Consider the following 22,217-nt stretch of genomic DNA (forward strand, 5'->3'; position numbering starts at 1 on the left):
ACGAATTGTTACGAATTGACTCGACCATCTCCCCGAAGTGGGATGGTCGAGTCGGAGGAGGGAGTTGTGATTATCAAAGAGGTTGTGACACATGTGCACGGGCTTTTTCTTTGTACAAGTTTGAAGTTATACAAAATCAGTAAAGTAAATTATAGTGAATTAAGTCTCATAGAAGTGTTTAATTTTTTACCCTAAGAACTAGATCAACCACCGCTAACACATGAATTAAATAATTCAACATTAGAAACTATAATAAAGGTTTTCCGTTTCTCGACTTTTCGCAATAACATCCCAAAGCAAATGAACAGGCAAGTTGAATAAAGCAATAACCGCCGCCACGTGTTTCCCATATTACAGGGTACCCTCGTCTTGAAGGCCCTTAAGTCGTATCGGTTCGGAAATACCTCTACTGACAGTTGGTTCCACAAAGAGTGCGCGGCCGAAAGTGCCTTAAAAAAGCGCTGTTGTGGAACGCCAGGAGATGGAGAGGATCCAATAAAAAATATAAAAATATCGTCAGTAAGGATCTTAATAAAAACGATTTTTGTTAATGGTGCTACCATTGTAAAAAAGCTTTGCTATTTGTAATTTCGTTAATTTATCAAAGTTTAGAATTCAGAACACTCACTTCTTCTTTGGTTAAAGCCAATTCTTCTTCCAGCGCTGTATTTCTCTCCAACGCCACACGTAATCGCTCTCGAACCTGAAAATAAATTTGTTGCTTGCCAAAGAGGGTTTTGTATAGGTTTGTCAAAAATATATTAATTAAAGCTATATTCGCTAAGTATAAAATAATAACACTGAGAATATTAAATTCCAATAGCTTCTAATAGTTTTAGTATTGAATTCCTGGAATATTGCAAACGGTTCTCTTGTGTTGGTTCAGTGCAATAAGATTACGTTACGATCATAACTTTATTATATTTAAATATTGTAATATGGTTCTACGTTAAACTTACGGTTCTCTACTTAGCGAATTTCTCATGAATAATAAAGGAAAACCAAATTTTGTATATACTGTATAGTTGCTGAATTGAATCGTCAGAGAATTACTTTCCTTATGTTTAAGAAGTGGCGTTAAACGTGTTGGCATATGGTTTAAGAATAACAACATAACGGCCAACGCAGCGTTGTGTCTACAGTTTGAAGACATGACTTACATATACAAGTTTGAAAGTAACAATTGAGGAATGAAATAATTTTCTTCTATCAACCAAATATTCTAGCTCACCTTCTCGTCGAGCGCCTTGTGATGTTCGAAGAGACTCTTGAGCGCCTTCAGAACCTCCACTTCGGAAGAAACGCCCGACTGCGCAGCCGCCTGCCGTTTGACCACGGTCATGCGCAGCGAGCGCTCGTGCCGCGACACTAGACATTCTAGGTGCTCTAGTAGAAGCTGCAAGATAAATTCAATGAGAATAACCAAAAGCATATTTACATTACCTTAATGGGTTATTTGGTATAGAAATATACCAGAGTAGTTAGTCTACGGTAAGAGAACGGGTGTGGCAGCTATGCAAACTAAAAATTTTCTTTTCATATTAAGTATCAGGATGGTTACTGTCGACCTAAACAAAACTAAGTTAACACCTCACATCCCAAGACGATTTGTTTTCCGCACAGACTCATTATCATTGCAAATAGAATATATTGCGTATAAATGCGCTTTGAACTGTAGTTAGAAATAAATTTTATCTCAAAATATAAAAAGCGACAACAATTTTTATCTTTATCACTCGTATCGTCGTATCACTTTTCTAACATTAATGAGAGAAATAAATCTTTAAATATTAAAACGTGTTCTGAAAAAACATTTAATGAAAGAAAGCAAGAACAATTTCATTACCAATAATGCATATAAAAAAGGATGAATAGTTAAAAGAGAAGAAGATAAAGCCGCCACACTAGGATTCCTTGTATCGTGGGCTACTTAGTCCATTTGACGTATTAATCATTTAAGATACTTGACGTAATAAATCCTACATAACATTTAGTATAATTTAATTACTATTGCAGACGAAGAATACTTTCGGTTTAAACAAAGGACAGATTTAAAATATGTTGCTTAAAATTGTTAAGGAATGTATTGTTAATGTTTGTAAAGCGTTGTAAAAAAAATAAAGCGAGTTTTTTGGGTAGAATTATCCACTACTTATACTGGGTGTGGTTGGTGTTTGTTGCTAAAAAATTCAGCATATTGCCGAATTCTGATTACAATGATTAAAGGAAGTAATGCCCATGCAACTTTCGCGCTAATGTTACTAGCATTTTAAATATTTAAAACAAAAGCGGGATATTACTAAGGCAACACAAACTGCCTTGCCAAAATCATTACACAGTACTAGTTCCGTTGTCCATTGACATTTTAGTAGAAATAATCTATTAAAATCTATTTATTAGTAAAGTATCTGAGGACACTTTTGAGCCTTAATTAGAGGGATTAAGCTTTAATTAACGATGTTCCAGATTCATTTTCATTTAGTTTTAATTAATAGCGCGAGTCCTGAAGTCCTGAACGTTTAAAACCTGACGTAAGCATTGAAAGCGTACGTATTTAAAAGCCCTTTATATTAATGTTATGGAAATATTAAGGATTACAAAGAACAATTTGGCCAGTCCATTTAGATTTTGGTTTTAGTTTTTATACAGTAGTGTTGGCCTAGTGGCTTTAGCGTGCGTCTCTCATGACTGAGGACGTAGGTTCAATCCACGGATATGGACCAATGGACTTTCTGTCTATGTGCTCATTTAGCATTATATCCAACGGTGACGGAAAACATCGTTAGGTAACCGGTTTGTCTTAGACCCAAAAAGTGTGATTTCGTTGTCACACAGCATGTGCCAGACACGGAAGGCTAATCATGGACTTGCCAATTACATTGACAAATGATCATCAAACAGATACAGAATTCTGAGGCCCATACCTAAAAAGGTTGCAGCGCCAATTATTTATTTTTTACTTTATTTGTGAGTTTAGCTGGAGATGACCTCCACTCCGACTCCGTATCTAAGAAAAACAAATGTATTAATCATCTTCGTGAGTAAAGTTACGTTACCAGGGACAATGGGGCAATTACGACAGGTGCCATTGACGACACATTCCTGTCTTTTTCATTACTTCTTGATGAACGTTTTAGAAATATCATTTTCAGTCAATCGAGATTTTACCTAGTACGTAGGTGCCTCGTCTGTTAAATAAAGAAGCCTCTACAGCTTTATGCATGGCAAGACTTTCATATAGAAAACGGCCGTGTAAGACATTGGACGTAGAGTCTAGACGAGTGAACTAAATAATGCAAGCATTTGAATATTTATAAGAAGCTAACAATTGCCTGCACAAACTGAGTCACAATGAAGAGTTAACAGAAAAGGCGAAGCATTCCGGCTAAACGGCATCGTTGGTAATTCGGCACAATGTGTATCATTTATTTTAAATTTTGCTATCCGAAGACGACACGGACACTTTAAAATTGGACAAAGGTTTACGATATTTACTGTAATAATTGAATTATTTGTTTATTCGTGCACAAACAAAAATACAAAACACAGTGGAACTGGCGGCCTTAAAGCTAATAAGGAATCTCTTCTAGGCTACCCTAGTAATAAGGATTAGCGTCTATCACTTATTGAAAATTATATTTAGATGTCCCCATTTAGAAGGTCAAATTTCCATATTTTAATTTGTAGTCTCAAGTCTCAACCTCGTCTAGAGCAATGTCCTATATCATCATACAGAAAAAATGGTTTGACAGCTCTTGATTAAGTCTTAAATCTAGTTTATATTTAAGTTTGATTGAAGTTCTAAATTACGGGCCTGTGGATGATATAGGACGGTGTCCAATTGGCTGCCAATGTTGAGCAAATTAAAATGTAAGATTTTATTTTACTACAACTAAATTTTAAATTTAATATTATACAAGATAAATAGTATCTGCAATTGGAATGTTCAGTGGTGATTGATAACCAAGCACCGAGACACGGTATAGCCCCCAAAAACTAAATCATTATTACTAATTATTAATACAATTTAACTGAAACACTATCTGTATAAAGCTGTGTTGGGTTTAGAGTCGATTCTCATCTCTGAGGTCATTGGTTTGATTCTCGGTTGTTGACCAATGGACATACCGTCTATGTGCGTTAATAGCTCGCACTAGCTCGTACAATGATGAATAACATCATGAGGAAATCAGCATGTTTTAAATTCCAAAATCGACAACATGTGTTGGTGGAAGGCTGATCACCTACTTGTTTATGAAATAAAAAGTGATCAAAGAAACTGATGCAGTCTGAGGCCAAGACCGAAAAAGAATTTAGGCTTGTAGGGCCACAGCATTATTATTACTGCATAATGAATAAATACTTTAGTTAAAACAGTGTTAGTAAAATACATTATTTGTATAAAATTTAATACACAAAAATATATCCATTGAAACAAACGTTCTCGTTCGCGATGAATTTGTTCCATATAAAAATAATGCAGCTTTATCAATGGAGGTAGGTCTTATCGTTCAGGTTCATTAAAAATATATTAGTACAAATTCTTACATAGGTATAGAGATGTACGCTGACGCCACAAGGACAACACATCTTTATACAGATAGTGTTTACGTTATTTTTTTATGGCAATAGTAACTTTATGCCAGTTAAACTTTAAGAATAATGAGTAAGAATAATTTAGTTTTAATAAGGAGGTTATACTGTATCTCGGTGATTATCAATCAATATACATTGCAATTGCAGATAACTACATTCGACACATATTTTTTTTAATACGGCCTTGTTGGAACCATCTAGGCGGGATTATGCACTGCTCCCCTAACAAGCTGTAATTCTACTGTGCCCCATACACCTGCTACTTTCGGAAGTACGCAAATACATTTCTAACTAGGATATATAGAAAAGGTATTTCTTAATCAAGTCAGAGCCCAATCATTTTGGACCAACTTCCATTTAACCATCTCTTTTTGACCGTCTGTTTGACATGACAGTAATGCATATTTCAGAACAGTAATTACAATTTAACAAAGAAGCACGTTGTGACATTCAAAAGTCAAAAATTTAGTCCATTTGGGATTATTCAGTGAAATGGTTATCTAAATTGTCGTTAGTCATTACAAGTTGGATTGGAATTTGGACCTGGCTCTAAACTTACCTTGCAAACCCATGAAAACTTATTTCGTTGTAGGAATTTTAATATAATATATAATATTAGTGGTAATGGTTTGTTAAGTTTATAATACACTAAGGCACAAAGCTTGTAGTTCTCTACTGATAATTATTTTAGTTTCTCTTTGTGAAAAATTTATGTATGTATGGTTTCATTATGTAATCATTATTTCACTCTTTCCTACGATTATATGAAGATACGGCGTTCAATACAATGTTAGCTTTTGACTTTGGGTTTTGACATATTGCAATCGCCTTTATAATATGCTTAGCCTACTAGCTTGTGATAGATGTTTGAACTAACCCTGGTGTTGTTTCGTTCCGCCTTGAGCTCGGATATCTCCTCCTCCCTCTCTAGAAGCTGTTCTCGAGCTTGATTCAACTCCTTTGTAAGCGTCGCAAATTCCTGTGAACAAACATCAAATTACAAAACGATTCATTCTGTTAGATTTATCTTAGATAGATAACAAATAGTCCGGTATGGCATAGAGAGAGCGGGACAAAGATGATAATGTTATCTTGTAAATAGAGCATTTCCTTGAAGCGCGCTCGGCGTGCTACGTCAAAGCGTCAAATTAGCGCCTCCGGCCTGGAAGTGAGCTTACACACAGACCACGGTGCACAAGTTTTAGCGAACGCGATTCAATGACACCTTAAGACGATAATGGTATGCTAGAACTTATTATTAAACGTACTATAAGTGTGTATTAGGACTAGAGTGAGTAGAAAAATTATAATTTTACTTTGATATATTAATTTTTTTTATTGATTAAACATAGTTTAATTAATTAAAGTTAAAAAAAATATAGTTACTGTTGTACCATAAAAAAATTATAAACAATTTCAGTTCATCTAAAATATAAATAACATTTTGATAGCTTTAATTGAAAAGCCCATTTAATAATAGAAAGATAAAAGTAATCGAGACAACGAGCTTCAAATAATCGCTCACGCTCATCTTGTACCGTACACCTCAGACGAGACGCGGTTACGCAGTCAGCTAACTGTAGAGCTCTCACTTTGATCTGTTTAACATAAACCCACACACAGTTTACACCATTTCCCCATGTTGATTAATAGCAATGTCTCGACGGAACAGCCTTGCTATTTATAGTCGATTCTGCATCAAATCAGTTGGGTATTATAAGATCTACAAGTAGTTTTGTTATCTACGTCCGCAGTCACCCATAGGAGAGAAAAACTAGCAAACATGCCCAAGCTAGAAATAATTTCTGGCTCTGTGTCTCTTAGGTATATTATGTAATTTCTGCAACTTAATTTCAAATAAGTATTATGTTTGTGCACGCCGTCTAAACCTAATCTATCCTATCTTTTTAAGACAGATTTTGCCGCGCACCAACGCTATCTAGAACTAGCTACTCACTAAGTATATCTGAACCAACTCGACTTAGGGTAGACTTTTCTTAACAAGCCGTTAACGTAGTGGCGAGCCTTTTGGCTATGTGTATTCATGGGCAGGGGTGTCACTTAACCTCAGATGAGCCTCCTGTCCTTATATATATATATATACTAGTACCTGTTTCTTTACTTTCTTTTTTGTGTGGTGCGCAATAATAATTATAATATGTACGTCATATAATTGTTTTATTACAAATTTACTTTATTTGAGAACTAGCAGTAAATGTAAAATTATAAGCATTTAATATGTATTTATTAATTACCTTCATAAGTGTTACCTATATGAATAAATGACTTTTGAATTTAATGAAATCTCTTACAAAACATTAAAATGCAATATCCGGGTGTTGTGATGTATTCATTCATTTTACGTCTTTACTAAAGCTTGTAAATAAAAGAATCCTGTCCCAAAGCTTTCTTTCTTGAAGCTTCGTACCATAGAACATAGAAATATCGAGATAAATGAGTTATTTTTTAATGCACACCAGAGCGGGGAGAGCCAATTCTCTTATACGTATAGAATGAGGTTTGAACTATATTACAAAGAGTCGCTAATATATAGTCGCTAATACGGAATATATTCGATCGAATGGAAAAGTTTCGCGGACGGTGAGGCACTTGCTTCTAACTTCGCTACGTGCTCAGAAACCAGATGGTTTTAGCAGATATTGTGAGATCTGGGGTTTCGAGGTAACTTTATATCGATAATAAATATAGTCTCGATAACATTTTATACATTTTCACAATAATTATTTGAAGAGTTCAGTCCAGTCTAGCTGATACCTCCGAGGACTTCTTCTTCTCAGATATATTCATATGTGGATGTTTGAACCTAAGGTTCATTCTGTGCGTTTAAACCACGGATATGATGTTATGTCCGTATTCAATCTGTATAACTATCCACTACCGCAAGTATCCAACAAGCTAGAATTGCGATTGAAAACCCTTAAATATTAAAGTGTATATGAAACAAAAATAGAAACATACCAGTCTAGTAGCACAAAAATTCGAGTTGATGATTGGACTTGGACCAGCCGTATTATAAAAACACATATAAACAAAAACAAAAGAAACCAGCCAAGAAGTTTGAAAAAGGAACGCATCTTGTTTAGTTAAAAATCTTATAGACGCAAACATAAAAATATCTTAGCCGCAATGCAGTGTGAATTATAGACTTCGTGGGAGGCTCATTCGGTAACTAATAATAAATAGTAATGCTATAATAACTTCCTATACTATATATTTGATATCAATTGAGACTGGTTGACGAACTATAGGGGGCATACGCGCCTTTGCCCCCGCTGAGGTTCTTAATAACATTTTTATAAGCCTACAGATCTATCGCCCTACCGACGAGAGTGTTCTTGAAATCGCTTGACTACATATAGATATAGTGGATCTGGTAGAACAACAAAACCTAAGACAATAAAGCTTCCAAATTAAAGATGTGCTGGAACTAAATTAGTAGTAATATCTCATTTTTTTAAACCTACTTAAACACCACTCCTCCTTCGTTTATTTATTTATAATATAACAGTATCAACATAGTTCATGTGTTCAATAGGTTTTTGATGATCATGCGCATTCAGCATTTTACTATGATATAATAGAAACTGCATTCGGAAGTAACGATTCGATACAGTTTCAGTAATTAAAATTAATCGAATGAAACTTGAGCGCTCTGTAGATTGAATAATTACGCCCGATACAATTTGCCATTGGCACAGTGCGGTCGTGTCGAGAACAATTTGCTCCTTGTTGACGTAACTGACTGAATGCTACTGTGCCAAGTTCATTGACCTTCCTGGGAATAAATTAACACTTTGCTATTTTCATTCAATTATTACATTGTGTCTTCATAAATGATTCATTGATAGATAGCGTTATACAGTTGAAATTATATTGCTAAATGATAAAGTAACTTACAAAACAGCTTCTTTACTGTACGCGACACGTAAATAAAATGGAATGCACAATATAAATAATATGTGTACTGAGGATAAGATTAAGAAAAAACTAAATCAATTTTGAAATTTAGGCATAATAATAAATGTAGAACTATGTGGTGAATAATAATAATAATTTATTGCAAGAATATGGTATAAAAATGTTATGGTGGTACAATCGAAAGTTCACTCTGCCACACACTACCCATTATACAAAATTGTCTTAAAAGGAATTTTACATTATGAGTCTTATCAATTAGTCATTTCTTATATTATTTGTAGTGATCAAATATCACATTATTACGTAATCAATTTAATATTAATTATAATGTTTCACGTAATAATTTATAGAATAATACATGTTTTACAAAAGTAAAACTCTAGTCGGAAGATCTCTTCATGTTTTTGCTAAGTTTTATTTATTTTGTAGTATATTATAAACCTTGATTGCCATACAAAATGTGTTTTATGTATACGGTTCCTAATTAATTTTTGTCACAGCCAATTTCTCCCCATGTCTACTTCGACAGATGCTAATTCTCGTTGACTTAAAAATATTTTAGTCAATATGGAATATAATAATGTAACAAACAAATTTATAGACGTTTTCTACCACGCTACTTGTGAAACATGTCAAAATTTCCTTTCCAAATTACAGGATACATATCATTAATATATCATTTTACGTACTAATATTGATTTGAGGCTTTCGTCCACTTTAGTTACAGAAGTGATCACTAATGACCTCCGGTAATCCGAGCCACGAACCCACGAGTAACGATCTTTCATTTGTTATCAGGGAATAAAGGCTTCCTAAAATATTACACCTAAATTTATATTTTCATAAATTGATATCGTACTCAAAATTATCTGTAATGAAAGAGTAATAATTGGGAATCTAAATAACGTTACCAGGCAGCTCGAATGATTAGCTGATTTAAAGGACCATAATACAATTGTGAAAGACCGTAAGCTTCTGATTGGAGCCATAGTGAAATTATTAAAGTTTTTACTACGTTGTATGTACTCGTATAATCACACTTATTTCCAAGACATTATTCGTGTCCACTATTTCAGCTTGGTATATAATATTTAAGATAAGGTCAGTAATATTTTAGTGTTATGGAAGATTTAAGAAATTTCCTTAAAACTAAAAAAGCAAGCAAGCTTATTTGTGAAGGTTGTCACGAAAACCAAAATTTTAAGAACGAAATACAAACTATTACATTGTGACTCATATCCCTGTCCCTTAATAGGATAGTGGGTAGTAAAATATAATGACTGCCCATGGGAGTTGAGCCTCGACGTCAGTGGCCTACGTATTAATAACTTACGTAGCCTTGGAGAGGCTCACAGGATGGAGGACAATTTCGGGGTTAGTAATTAATCTTGTGATGTCAAAGACTTCTTATGTTTAAGATTCAAGATGTCCAACGAATATATTTTCATTTAATAGTGTTATAGTTTTAAGAATATTTTATTTTTAATACGTAATGTGACACAATTTTTTTAATACATATCTATAATAATTGTTTTATTAAAAATACTAAATAACACTGTCAAAAAATTCCGTAAACCTTTATTAAGACTAAGATTAATTATTATAGACTAAAAAATAAAATTTTCTCGGTGGCGCGATATTTTAATGCGTCACCAGTAGTAGGAGAGTGCAGTCGTAATTACACACTCTGCGCAATTACAGGGACCGCTAGCGAGTACGGATAACGCACTTTTTTATACAAAGCTTTTATTTACATAGAAACAGGAAATATATTTTGTAATCAGACCCTAGTCACCTCTTAGCTAGGTTAAAAAGCCGTCGTGAATCTATTTTATCTCTCGATGTTTTGCCTTTAGGCCCTTTTTTTTGATAAATTACGGCGCGGAGATTTCGTCAGAGCATAGTTGTATAATACGTATGTGATACTACGACATTTTAATCAAACATCTATTTAACGTCACTTAAATATACATTTACTGTTTGATTAGCAATAAGAATAAAAGGAGAAAGTATGCTTTTTTAATATTCCTTAACATTTTTTTATAATATACAATTCGTAATGCCCCGAAAGCCATTTGCGCATTCTCTTGTCGTAAAACATCTCAAAACTATCAAACCTATTTAATTGTAAATAGAGAGAGAGAGATTTGTTAAGTAAATTAAGATTTACTTTATGTAAGCTTCCGTTTCAGAGGCGTGCAAAGCCGGTAAGCGATGTTAGTCAAGACGATTGCGAATAATAAATATTAGTATTTTTTTAGCTATGTAATAAAAAAAAGATAAAATAAATTTATTCAGAGATATAATATTTAATGGCATTCCTTACACGAGACCGGTACCTGGGGGTTCGTACTAAAAATCTGTATTTATTTTATATAGAATATTTGTAATATGTATTAATATATAATATAATAAAATATTTATATTAGTTCTCTTCTATGAATCATATTAGTTTATCATTTGTAGTTCGTTTCATCCAATTTAGCATCCAGTTGCTTTGTCATTGCAAAGGTTTCAATTTTATTTCGGTTAAATTCAATGTCATTTATCCTTATTAGACGACACAAGTATTTATCGAAATAAAAATAAACTTATAATAGTGATACTATTTGTTCGTGAGTTGGAACAAAAATTTTGCGATTCCAGGACCAACTATTATTGTTTTAATTCAATATCGCAGAGAGCTCACGTCGTCTTATTGAAAGAAAATAGACAAGCACATCTCTTGAAGAATTTTTCGAGTTAACGATGAAATAATTCTTTATTATATGATTGTTGTATTTCAAAAATTAATTACAATGCTATTAGTTCGGTAAGGTATTTTAAGTTAATCTCATCTTGTAATCACATTAACAAAAAAGAAATACAAAGTATTAATTCTTGAGATTAGATCATAATTTATATAAAATTATATTATCATATAATAGAAATTACATAATAACAAAATCCTATTCTTACTTAATATTATACAAATAACTTAGCAAGTAAATTACAGAGCATTATATTATCGTTACCTGCAGTAGGGCAGTGTGTAGCCGACAGGTACAAATTGCACCATTCTTGCGCGAGCACGTGGCGCCGAGCAGTGCGCACGCGCCGCCGCGCAACATCGCAAGTGATCATCCCTTAACGTCACTTCGCGCTATCGCATATCAACTTCGACTCTTCGATTGCATGTTAATTTTAACAGTTCTTTTAGGAGATTAACAAAAGGCAGTGATATTATTGTTTATGAAACATACTAGACTCTGACTTCATATAACAGTTAGTTAAATAACGAAACGGCATCACAAAGCTAGAACATTATATTAAAGTAACATATTTAAATTGATACTGATATTACCGAAAAACAAAAGCTGGAGAATTTAAAAACCATAATACGGTTTTCTGTCAAAATTTCTCTCACTCCTGTTACATGAACTTTATCCCGCCTGTCATGTTTTTGTCAGAGTAATGGTATGGTTTCAACCAGACTGACACAATAGATGTTCTTACTTTGCTTTAATTTCATAATGTTGAAAACATTATAAGTGTTTTTAGATACTTTTTCTATTTAAACACAACAGTATTCTAAGATACGGTATTCGTAATATTCTTGAGTACAATTAAGTTTAATAAGATGCAAATGAAACAAATAAACCTTAGTAATCTTTTCATTCCGCAATGATTAGATACATTTTCTTTACAATGAACATATTTATACACCAACAATGGATTCACCGTTTCCATTCATGTGGTCAACACATGCTCGGAGTTAATTAAGTGTAAAATGGTGTATTAAAACAAAAGCATGGCGACAAAAGAGTAGATTGAAATTGCTGTTGTTGTAGTTCAGGACTTCATTATTCAACGTCCGACACCGCAGACTTGAACCAAAAAGTTTTCTCCTTTTTGCAAACATTTGACGAGTCTGAATGAAAACGGGAATTCGGGGTACTGTCTCCTGCTTATGCATTTATAACGAATGGGGATGAAAGATTTCAGATAGCTAGTTTAAGTATAGACTATTTTTGACATTTACAGCATTGAAACAAAAAAGGGTCATGTTTATAGTAAGAGCTACTATCTCCGCCTAGCAGTACGATGCGATAAGGATCGTTTCAGAATCCCACTGAGATATGACACGAAGCAGATATATCCCTAGAGATATACTCTCTGCTTCCAACCCACTCTGATTTAAACACACGATAATAAATCCAAGGCTGCTAGTAAAATATTGCCGATCAATGAATGAATGAAACCTAATAACCCATTTAATGCTTGGGTCGAAGTTCTAAAAAGGGATTTTTAATAAGAACATTCCGGCGAAAGCTAAATACTTAGGAGATGTTTTTTTTTTGAGACTTGTTATTATGAATCAAGTTAAATCTAGAACAACTGCATTCACGCTGTCAAGGTAGGAATCTAAATATAATAGTTTGGAACTCTGGAAATGAATGATTAACACGATTAACTAAACTCATCTTAAACTGAGTCCCTTCAAGAAGTAAAAAAAATAAATGCCATATAAATATTGTACTGCTTCTATACGCTATTTGAGGCTTATACAATGAAATTTTTATAACTCAAATTTCAAGGGGAATGCAAAAAAATCGAGTTAACGAGTTTTCGACTTAACTTCGAGATACACATGATTTAACTGCTAAAATTTCGACTTTCAGAGGCGCTATTCCTGAATGTATTTTTCTATTTGTAGAGTCGAATTTAAATAACAATTCAAGTTTTAAAACTGAATCTGTATAAAAGGAATTGTAAATAATGTATCTGTGCTAAATTTTCAGCTTGTTTTTTGTTTTAAGTCGGTGAATACATTCGAAATGGTCAATGGTTGTTAAATGCTGTGGAGCGGGTTCAAACGTCGCTCGAGGACTTATATAAACAATGCTAAGAAAAACGTTTAAAAGCTGCAGTGCGAGTGGCTTTATACCTTCATCTTTTTCCTTTTTTTTTTCAATTAAAGTCCGAGAGAAATCGACTGTCGACTGCAAGACAGCAACGTTTGGCTCCGTTGACGTGACTTCGGCATTCAGATAGCTGTGTCGTAAGGTTTTTATTAAATTATGATGTTTTAAACGAGGAATAGATAAAAAGATAAACTTTGTACTCGGCCGTTCCTTAAAATACTATTAATTAATAAATCGATCAAATAAGTCAGCCAATAAGGGATACGATAAAAGAAACCTCAACAACGCGCCAAGTTCTGTATAGTTTGTAATAGATACGGGCCACTTTATATAGGCTTCGAAAATCGTGTATTTATTACATCACATGGTGTATTCAGCCTTAGTTGTGCGCTAACAGCCCTAACTGAACAGTTTTCACACGCAATTAGTTCGCAGCGGGTCAAGGGTCGATTCCACCGATATTTATTGGGCTTCATAATATGAACTGATGTAAACCATTTTACGAAGATAATTGAAAGTTACATACTGAAAGTGCAAGTGTTTAGGAGTGAAATTTAATTATAAAATAGCATATTTGTTAAATATAAAATTATTAAATAATTGTAAATATAAAAGAAATATTATTTATAAATCTATATTATTGTTTGCAAAGTATACGTGTATGTTAATTTCTGTTTCACTAGAATTCGATTCTAGGACGTCATGTGCAAAAACGAGGAGAGCAGTAAAGCGAACCTAATATGACATTTTAGGACAATATAACTTATTTATTTTTTGCTACATTACGCGTTTATCTAATAAAAGATATATAATCACTATATTTCATGCACGTTTTAATCAGAAAACCAGAGAACTCTAACAAACAAAGAACAAAAGACAGAGTTTGAACTATTCGTTAGTTTTACACTGATGCGGTTAAGTTAACAACTTTGGTTATTTTAAGTTTTTAGGTTAGTAAATTGCTCACTTTCCTTTGCTTGCACACCATGTCGTGGTCGTTAACATCGTAGGATAGACTTACTGGAAGTAATCATTTATTTAAATGTCATACTTTTTTTTAGAGAAATTTACTTTTTTTTAGATTTTAAGATATGGCCTGTGTATGTATATTAAAAAAATCTTAAATCTTAAGAAAAATACTTTTTGAACGGATTAAAGCTATGTATTATTATGAAAAACTTATAGTTATTTACATAATTCTAAATTTTAAATTTTTTCCGACGTTTCGCGTGCTTTTCAGCGTGCGTGGTCACGGTGACTGAAGACAAAAGGTGTTAAATGTCAAAAGTATCACAGCTGTAGAGAAAGTTGTGTTATCTGTATTTATTGCCCCGAAGTTGGAATCGACTATCAATTTAAAATTTAGAATTATGTAAATAACTATAAGTTTTTAATAATTCTACATAGCTTTAATCGTAAAGAAATTTCGTCTATAAAATTCTCGAGATATCTAGTATACAAATTTTCCGCCCCTGAAGACTTAAGGCCACTGAACCGAGGCTAATTAAGCAAATACCGCTTCAACAGTGTGGTACTACTGCTTATTTTGCTTCACGTTATAATCAATTATGTATTCCTTTCTCATAACATATCGTTTATATATACAGATTCTAATGATTTACAACATTATTTTATAAAGTAACGTATAAAATAATTATATTTCTATGTACTAACAACAATTCGACTTTAATAGAAAATAACACTAACGATATTAAATTTTTACTTTACTACGCAAAACGTATGGAATTACTTGTAAAGGCAATTCTCAAACCCCTCCAATTAAAGCGCGGACGGTTTTCATTAAATACTTGCGAAGGAAATCCCGAAAAAGTTGAAGACACAGGGGTATCAGGTATCCATGCTTTCAAATTAATTACCTCGCCAACTTTAATAAATAAACTTTACTCATTTTTCTCACGCTTTATCTGAAAGTTTCAAAGGGAACTTTAAATATTTCTTACAATACGAGATAAAATGGAATTTAGAAGTAAATTTTAATATGAAAATGTACAAATTATATAATTCAATCCAATTTCTGTTTTAAAAACCTCATAACAAGTGACAGAAATATGGTTTTAAAATGACGACATGTAAGCTTTATTGTATGAGATAGTTATACAAGTGATAATTGCACTAACGGCCTCTTAAGAAGCCTCTTCAACTATGCCGCTATTTAACGCATATTGTCAAAAGGTATGTCTGCTGTTGAAGAATGCTCTTTAAGCGAAAATAGCTACTAAAAGCCCCAAGATATATGTGAAGGTGAATTGAATTCTAACCTCGACCTGTGAGATCGGGCTTTGTTTAAATAAAATCGGAATAGGTTTCGTTTACATAACTCAGACTCTATCGTTTTGGTTGACACCGCGGGCTAGACCTCAACCTGACCTGAGCCTTGGAGAGATGGTGTATTTCCAACACTGTTGCAAGGTTGTTTTGTATTGACCAATCTTAGTATCAAAATTTTCTTTGGATTTAGATGAGCGTGCTGTATGAGATTCATTCAAAGTTACGAGGTACCCAGTAAACAAGTTGTTATTTGATCTGTTTAGAGTTTAGTCGATAGCAAAGAGCAGCTGCGCGTTCCTTTGCCGAGTTTCATCAATAAATAGGTATAGACATCGTTTATTTCTACCGAAGAGCTGAATTTTTCATGAAAAAAAGTTCTGAAAAATTCTTCTTGTCAATAAGGTTTAGATTTCGGACTGGTTTGAATTAAAATATACAATTTACTTATAACGTCGTCCTCTTGGGTCTTAATAAAATTTTAAAGTTCTAGCATATATTGAAGTAGAATGAGCTAAAAACTGATGTGATTAGACTGCCATACATATTTACATATTACGCAGAATCGATTATATAATTATTGCAATGTACACACGAAGAATACAAAACGTTACTTGTTTGTGGAATAATCGAGGCGGACAAGATTCAGTAATGGAAGTGATAATTGCGAATATGGTAATTCCACGCTTTGTTGCGTTCCCAGCGTACCACAAAGCGATCCAAATATGCAATTGAAATTAAGCTGGATTGTGTTCGGTTCTAACGATTCGATTCCTAGGATTTTGGCGCCCGTGTCACAATTTTCCATGGAAATCGACAAACTTCCGGTGTACGTTTTTCACAGCAAAATGAATGCGGGGGTCGTAGTTATGTTTTGCACATATTTTACTGCTTATACGTATAGGTGTGATACAGATATTTGGCTGAAAGAAAGGTTTTACCTTTAACCAGTTGTTTACCTACTCAATATTTACCAAGAGTCAAACGTCCGTGGCCTCTAAAAGTTTAATTTCATGGTGGCACATGTCTTATGCAGTGATTCTGCTCTCGAACTTTTATTGAGAGGGAGGAACTTGACGCGACTTGATAATTTAATCTTAGAGATGTATTGCGTTGGTAAAATATTCAAAAGAGCCTGGCATGTCGACATTACCCGTAAATCTCAATTAAAAAAATGGAATTTCACACATATTTTTATTACTTTAATAATAAATTACCGATTGAACTAGAAAGTTAGGTACGTATTTTTATGTTTAATCTTAAGTAACTTCCAAACCGCTCTAGGTGATTTTTTTATATATAGAACAGGGGGCAAACGGGCAGGAGGCTCATCTGAGGTTAAGCGATGCCGTCGTCCATGGACACTCTCAATACCAGAGGCCTCGCGAGTGAGTTGCCGGCCTTTTATTTATTCATGCGTTCATAATTCTCTGTTTTAATCTTATTGAACGGCGTATTACCTTGTAGATGTCACTGTCACGACAAATACGTACAAGTCACGAAAAGCTTTATTTACAGTTACATTTGTCTACGGCGTAAAATATTTATAGGAGATTATAGGCTTATGTCGAATTCAGTAAAAACTATTTTGTAATTTTATATTGGATTCGTATTATTTATTTATTTATTTATTCACACTTCGTTAAATTTATGCAAAAACAAATGACATAATAAAAAAAAATATAAGGGATGCAACGGGCGGCCTTATCGCTAACAAGTGATCTCTTCCAGGCAACCGTGGTAAGGGAAAAACTAAAAAAAAAGATGATGGGTAAAGTGCAAGTGCATAACCGAATCTTACAAAAAAAATATAGAACCTCAATCTAAAATATTGCCTATACATAATTTGCATTATAACGTTTAAGTGAACATTTCTTTTATATGAATTATAACTTCAAGTTATTATGATAAAAACTACGAAGCAAGTCCTGAGGATGCGTCCGGCATTGAAAGTTTCAACTTTTATTAGTTGAAAGTTGCAATTAGCACAGTTTAATAAACCAGGCGTAAATAAAGAAAGAAGGTTATATACTGTTTATTTCATTTGCTTTACTGCGAGCTCATCGCGGCATATCAGATTTTTGTTAAACCAATTTAACTATTAACTATTTCGCCTAGTTACTCTCACTTTGTTATTAAAAATAAATAAAACGCCTAAACGATCAAAAATCTTTATCTTATTTTATGTTTTCAATCCCACAGGTATAATAACTTTCAAAAGCAATTACTTTGAGAATTGATTGTGACAATCACATTGTAGAAACGTCTACGATTGTGCTTCACATTAATGGTTCCCAGCTACTTCTAGCATAATTAAACAGTTTTATTAATATAAAAATATTAGGATCTTGTTCAAACACAAAATATTGGAACCTATTTTTTAATAATCTTTATTTTGAGAACCTGTTCTTTAAAAAAATACTATCAACAAAACGGGGCAAAGGGGTAGAAGTCTTACCTGATGTTAAGTGTTACCGCCCGCCCATGAACACTCAATGCTAGAGGGCTCGCGAGTGCGTTGCCGGTCTCTAGCAGTTAACGAGAACGAAAAATTAAAATTATTTCTTAGTAATCATAGTCAGCACGAGAACTGAGCCTGTTCTCTGTAACATGCAACAGTCATACCGCGATCCCGATCCGAATAGTGAGTGTTTGTTCCACGTGATTCCAAGAATGATATTTCTTACATCCACGCTACGGATATTGAGAGAACTACATCGAATTTGAGAAGAAGAAAAACATCGGGTTCCGCATCGCAGTCGATGTTGAAAGTTAGAGATTTATTAAATAATAACTATAATATATAATGAATAAAAAATATAACGAGATCATATAAGACTATTTAAAATATATCGACGCATGTGTGTAGAACGCCTGATTTCAGATCGATTTCAGTTATATAGGCACTCGGAGGCAACGTCGTTAAGCCACAAGTGGAAAATATGAAGTGACGGAAGACGAATTTTATTAGGATCTCGAGGTGTATTACATTAAGGTAAATGGCTGGGGTATATTCAATTACGTGGTTCAGTGAAGGCTAATAACATCAAATAATAATAATTCCGCTATTGTTCGCGAGTTATTTGTGGTCCAATTTATCTTTTATTTGTAATATTATTACAATACTTATTTATTATTAATGTATTGTATAATTAAAACACCAGAGTCTTATATTTCTTTAGGTAGGCAAGGTTTTTCACAGGGATGTAGTACAATTATATTCATAGTATAAAAAATTCGGACTCCAAGGAACTAAAAATAGGATATTTACATTTTGCACAAGACACGAATGTATATAGCTTTGTTATCGTAGAAGCGAGCTTTAATAACAACATATTATTTTATATTTCATGTCTGTCTTCTGCTTTATTAAATAATCTTCTTGGCCAACGTACGGCGCACGGAGGTATACATCAATTACAACTGAGAATTTCTCTACAACGCTGTGAGAGCTTGGCTAGTTCCATAGAAACGCATTAACACGGGAAATCCGTACACAAAACATTCGATATTTATGTCTCCACGTTATGCTATTGACTCACATCGATAACACTTTACATTGGAACTGAGCCATACACGCATTTGGGATCGAAAAGGGTATTTGGAATTATTATGGTGATAAGATATAATTTAAAAAAAAGGTTATTTCTTATTAAGAAACGTACTATAAACACCGAATACTATTGAATATTTTGCCTGTGCCTTCAGAAATTAAGCGTTACAAAATATTCTTAACTGCTCTATGTATGTGTGAGAAAGAAGAAGAAGAGAAAGAGAACGTATTTTAAACAAATTCTTCTACTGTCATCATATCAAGGTTATATCGAAGAAGCCACACTGAATTTAATGCCAATTTACCGTGATCAGAAATGTATCATTAAAAGGGATGTTAAATTAAAATTGTTATTTCTCAAGCTATTCATTTTCTCAAGTCTAATCAAATTCTGAATATCGAATGAAAGACAAACAGTTACACGAATTTCATACTTCGTTCTACTAACGTTGTTATTTTCGCTAATTAAATATAAATAAATAATAGTGAATCGAAGTATTTGCTCACATGAGACGTATAGGGGAAAGCGTAGCAAGTATGACAAATCGTAGCCACTTGTAGCGAAAAGAAGACAACGCTGCGCGTAGAGCGCAATTATTTCTACGCGCTACGAACTTCGTAGCCTCGGAATAGCAGTATCAAAAATACATATTAATTATGGCAACTACTATAAATACGATATATAGAAATACATTTTGAGAAAAATTATCTGTTCGGTCTATATATAATTTACAGTCGGTATATAATAGATACATTTTTATCATCTCGATAGAAATGTCTACTGAAAACTGGAACGACTTTGAAAAACGAACCTAACAACATTAATCTTAAAGCAAAGCACAGAACCTATTTAATGTTTAATGTAGCCAACATACAAAGTAGCTACAGGAGAGATATAAAGGACATAAAACGTCCTGAACCTAAATAGTTAGCCTCATAAAGCCGGGGACGAGTCTCTAAGTCTTAAAGCTGTGCCTGTTGCTAATCTCCTGTACCTACACATACACTGTTACTTTCCCTAATTTAAGTAACGAAGTCTTGTAACTTGTTTATCACTTATAATCACATAACGCTAATGAAAACGTATACTAATTAAAATTATTATATCACACAATCACAGTAAATTACTTTCGTAAAGCACTGGCACCATTCATATATATCAAACAAAGGGATCGTTATTTTTTTTATCTGTATAGAATAGAATTTGAATATGGAAAGGCGCGCGATGCGGGCGGCCAGTGCGGCCTTCCCGCCGATCTGACGCCCCCACTGCTGCTGTGACGGATTCAGCGCAACTTTGTGCCTTATATCTAGATCTACGTTTCTAAGGAATAGTATCTTAGTACTACAGTCTATGATATAATAAATTTCTTGCAACTGGTAAAATAGATATACAACGTTACAAGGACAAAAATTACGTACCTTATTAATTATTATCAAAAGTTTAAAAAAATAATAGTTTGTAGTAGACTAGGATATAAAACTATAATATACGTGATCGACTAAGTTTCGGGTCCTTTTTTTAAAGGTATTATTTAAATAAATATAGAAACGCGTTTTTTGCCTTATTAAGAATTATCTCGTTTCGAGTGTTTAAACATTATATAAGAAGTTAATAGAGGCAGTAAGATCTTCATAACTTGAGCAAAACTCAAAGCGTAAATAAATAAACTAAATACGAACTTCACACAACCTTTCGAGAACAAGGCATCAAAAAACCAATTGCCAAATAAAGCATCAAATAATTATTCACATATTTTGTATTGTGAATTGTGACAATGCATATTTTAATACATATTTGTGCATTGTTCCCGAAACTAATATCTACATCTGCATTGTTATAATACCAAAGTTATCATTCCGTTACTAGTATTTCATACGTCATTTTCCAAAGTCTTCCGGGAGAAGTTTTAACACAATATTTTTTAATTTGCTATATGTAGTATAGTGTTATATTATGACTCAAAAGATACACGGAAAATATCTTAAACATACAAATGAATACCATACAATATTTAATCACAATGGACAGAAAAGTATAATTAAATTAATAAAAGTATATACATTAGAGTTTAGCTGAGGGAGATGCATTCATCTATTGCTGCATCATCACCAAAAGGCTATAACGAGGCGCCGGTTTACATCGTCCTAGGAACAAGGTTACTTAGTGTACAAAAAGAAAACAGTTAAATGGCGCTAAGAAAATATACAACACAAAAAGACACTAATAAAATTAAAACAGTACTTTAAATTATAGTTATTTAAAATATAGTTATCGAATAAAAGTTTCACTATAAATTATTCGCGACTAAAGCTAATATTAACCCGAGCTTTATTCAGCCTGTTCTCTGTCAATTTACTTTACCAAGTTTTAATGTACAATAAAACTTGTTAAACAGCCGGAAACAAATAAAAGTAATTTCGTATCAAATCCATGATATCCAAGGTATAGAATAAACAAAGGATGTCTTTATTGAACACGGCTAACATGGCAAGAATTAATTTTAAGTCTTAATTTATTCCTAGCTTAAATATTCGAAAATAGCGTATATTTTCGAAAAGGCTAAAAAAACCATTGACTCAAATTCTCTCGCAGACGATTGATCCTAGATGTTATTTCTTCTAGGAAGAAATTTATAAAATTAGGAAAAGAGAGAAAATTGATTGATATTGATTTCTTGTCTCAAGAATATTTCACAAAGACAGGATCACAACAGAGTTATTTACCCGAAAACTACGTAAGCCGAGTTAAAAGGTAAATTATAATAGAAAATTGAGGACATGTTTGAGCAGACCTGTACTGTTCAACTGTCTACGCAGGCGAGGTTACGAATATTTGCTTATTACTATCGATAATTTCGGAACGAGTCACAAAACGGGGCTATAAAATAAAGTTTAGCTATAATGATATATCGATAAGGATTAAACGGGGAGAATAT

General features: G+C 33.1%; 1 protein-coding gene across 9 annotated transcripts in view; it reads right to left on the reverse strand.

Moving 5' to 3' along the window:
• The window catches only part of LOC123717464 (liprin-alpha), a 75,497-nt gene that overhangs the window by 18,303 nt on the left and 34,977 nt on the right, over nt 1-22,217 (reverse strand). For all 9 annotated transcript variants that reach the window (XM_045673505.1, XM_045673480.1, XM_045673522.1 and 6 more), the window contains exons 2-4: nt 5,474-5,575; nt 1,232-1,396; nt 629-703 (exon numbers count right to left, since the gene is read on the reverse strand). In XM_045673505.1, the coding sequence (XP_045529461.1) occupies nt 629-703; nt 1,232-1,396; nt 5,474-5,575 (342 nt within the window). The remainder of the gene's footprint in view (nt 1-628; nt 704-1,231; nt 1,397-5,473; nt 5,576-22,217) is intronic.

Source organism: Pieris brassicae, chromosome 2, assembly GCF_905147105.1.
Source record: "Pieris brassicae chromosome 2, ilPieBrab1.1, whole genome shotgun sequence".
Taxonomy (NCBI): Eukaryota; Metazoa; Arthropoda; class Insecta; order Lepidoptera; family Pieridae; genus Pieris; species Pieris brassicae.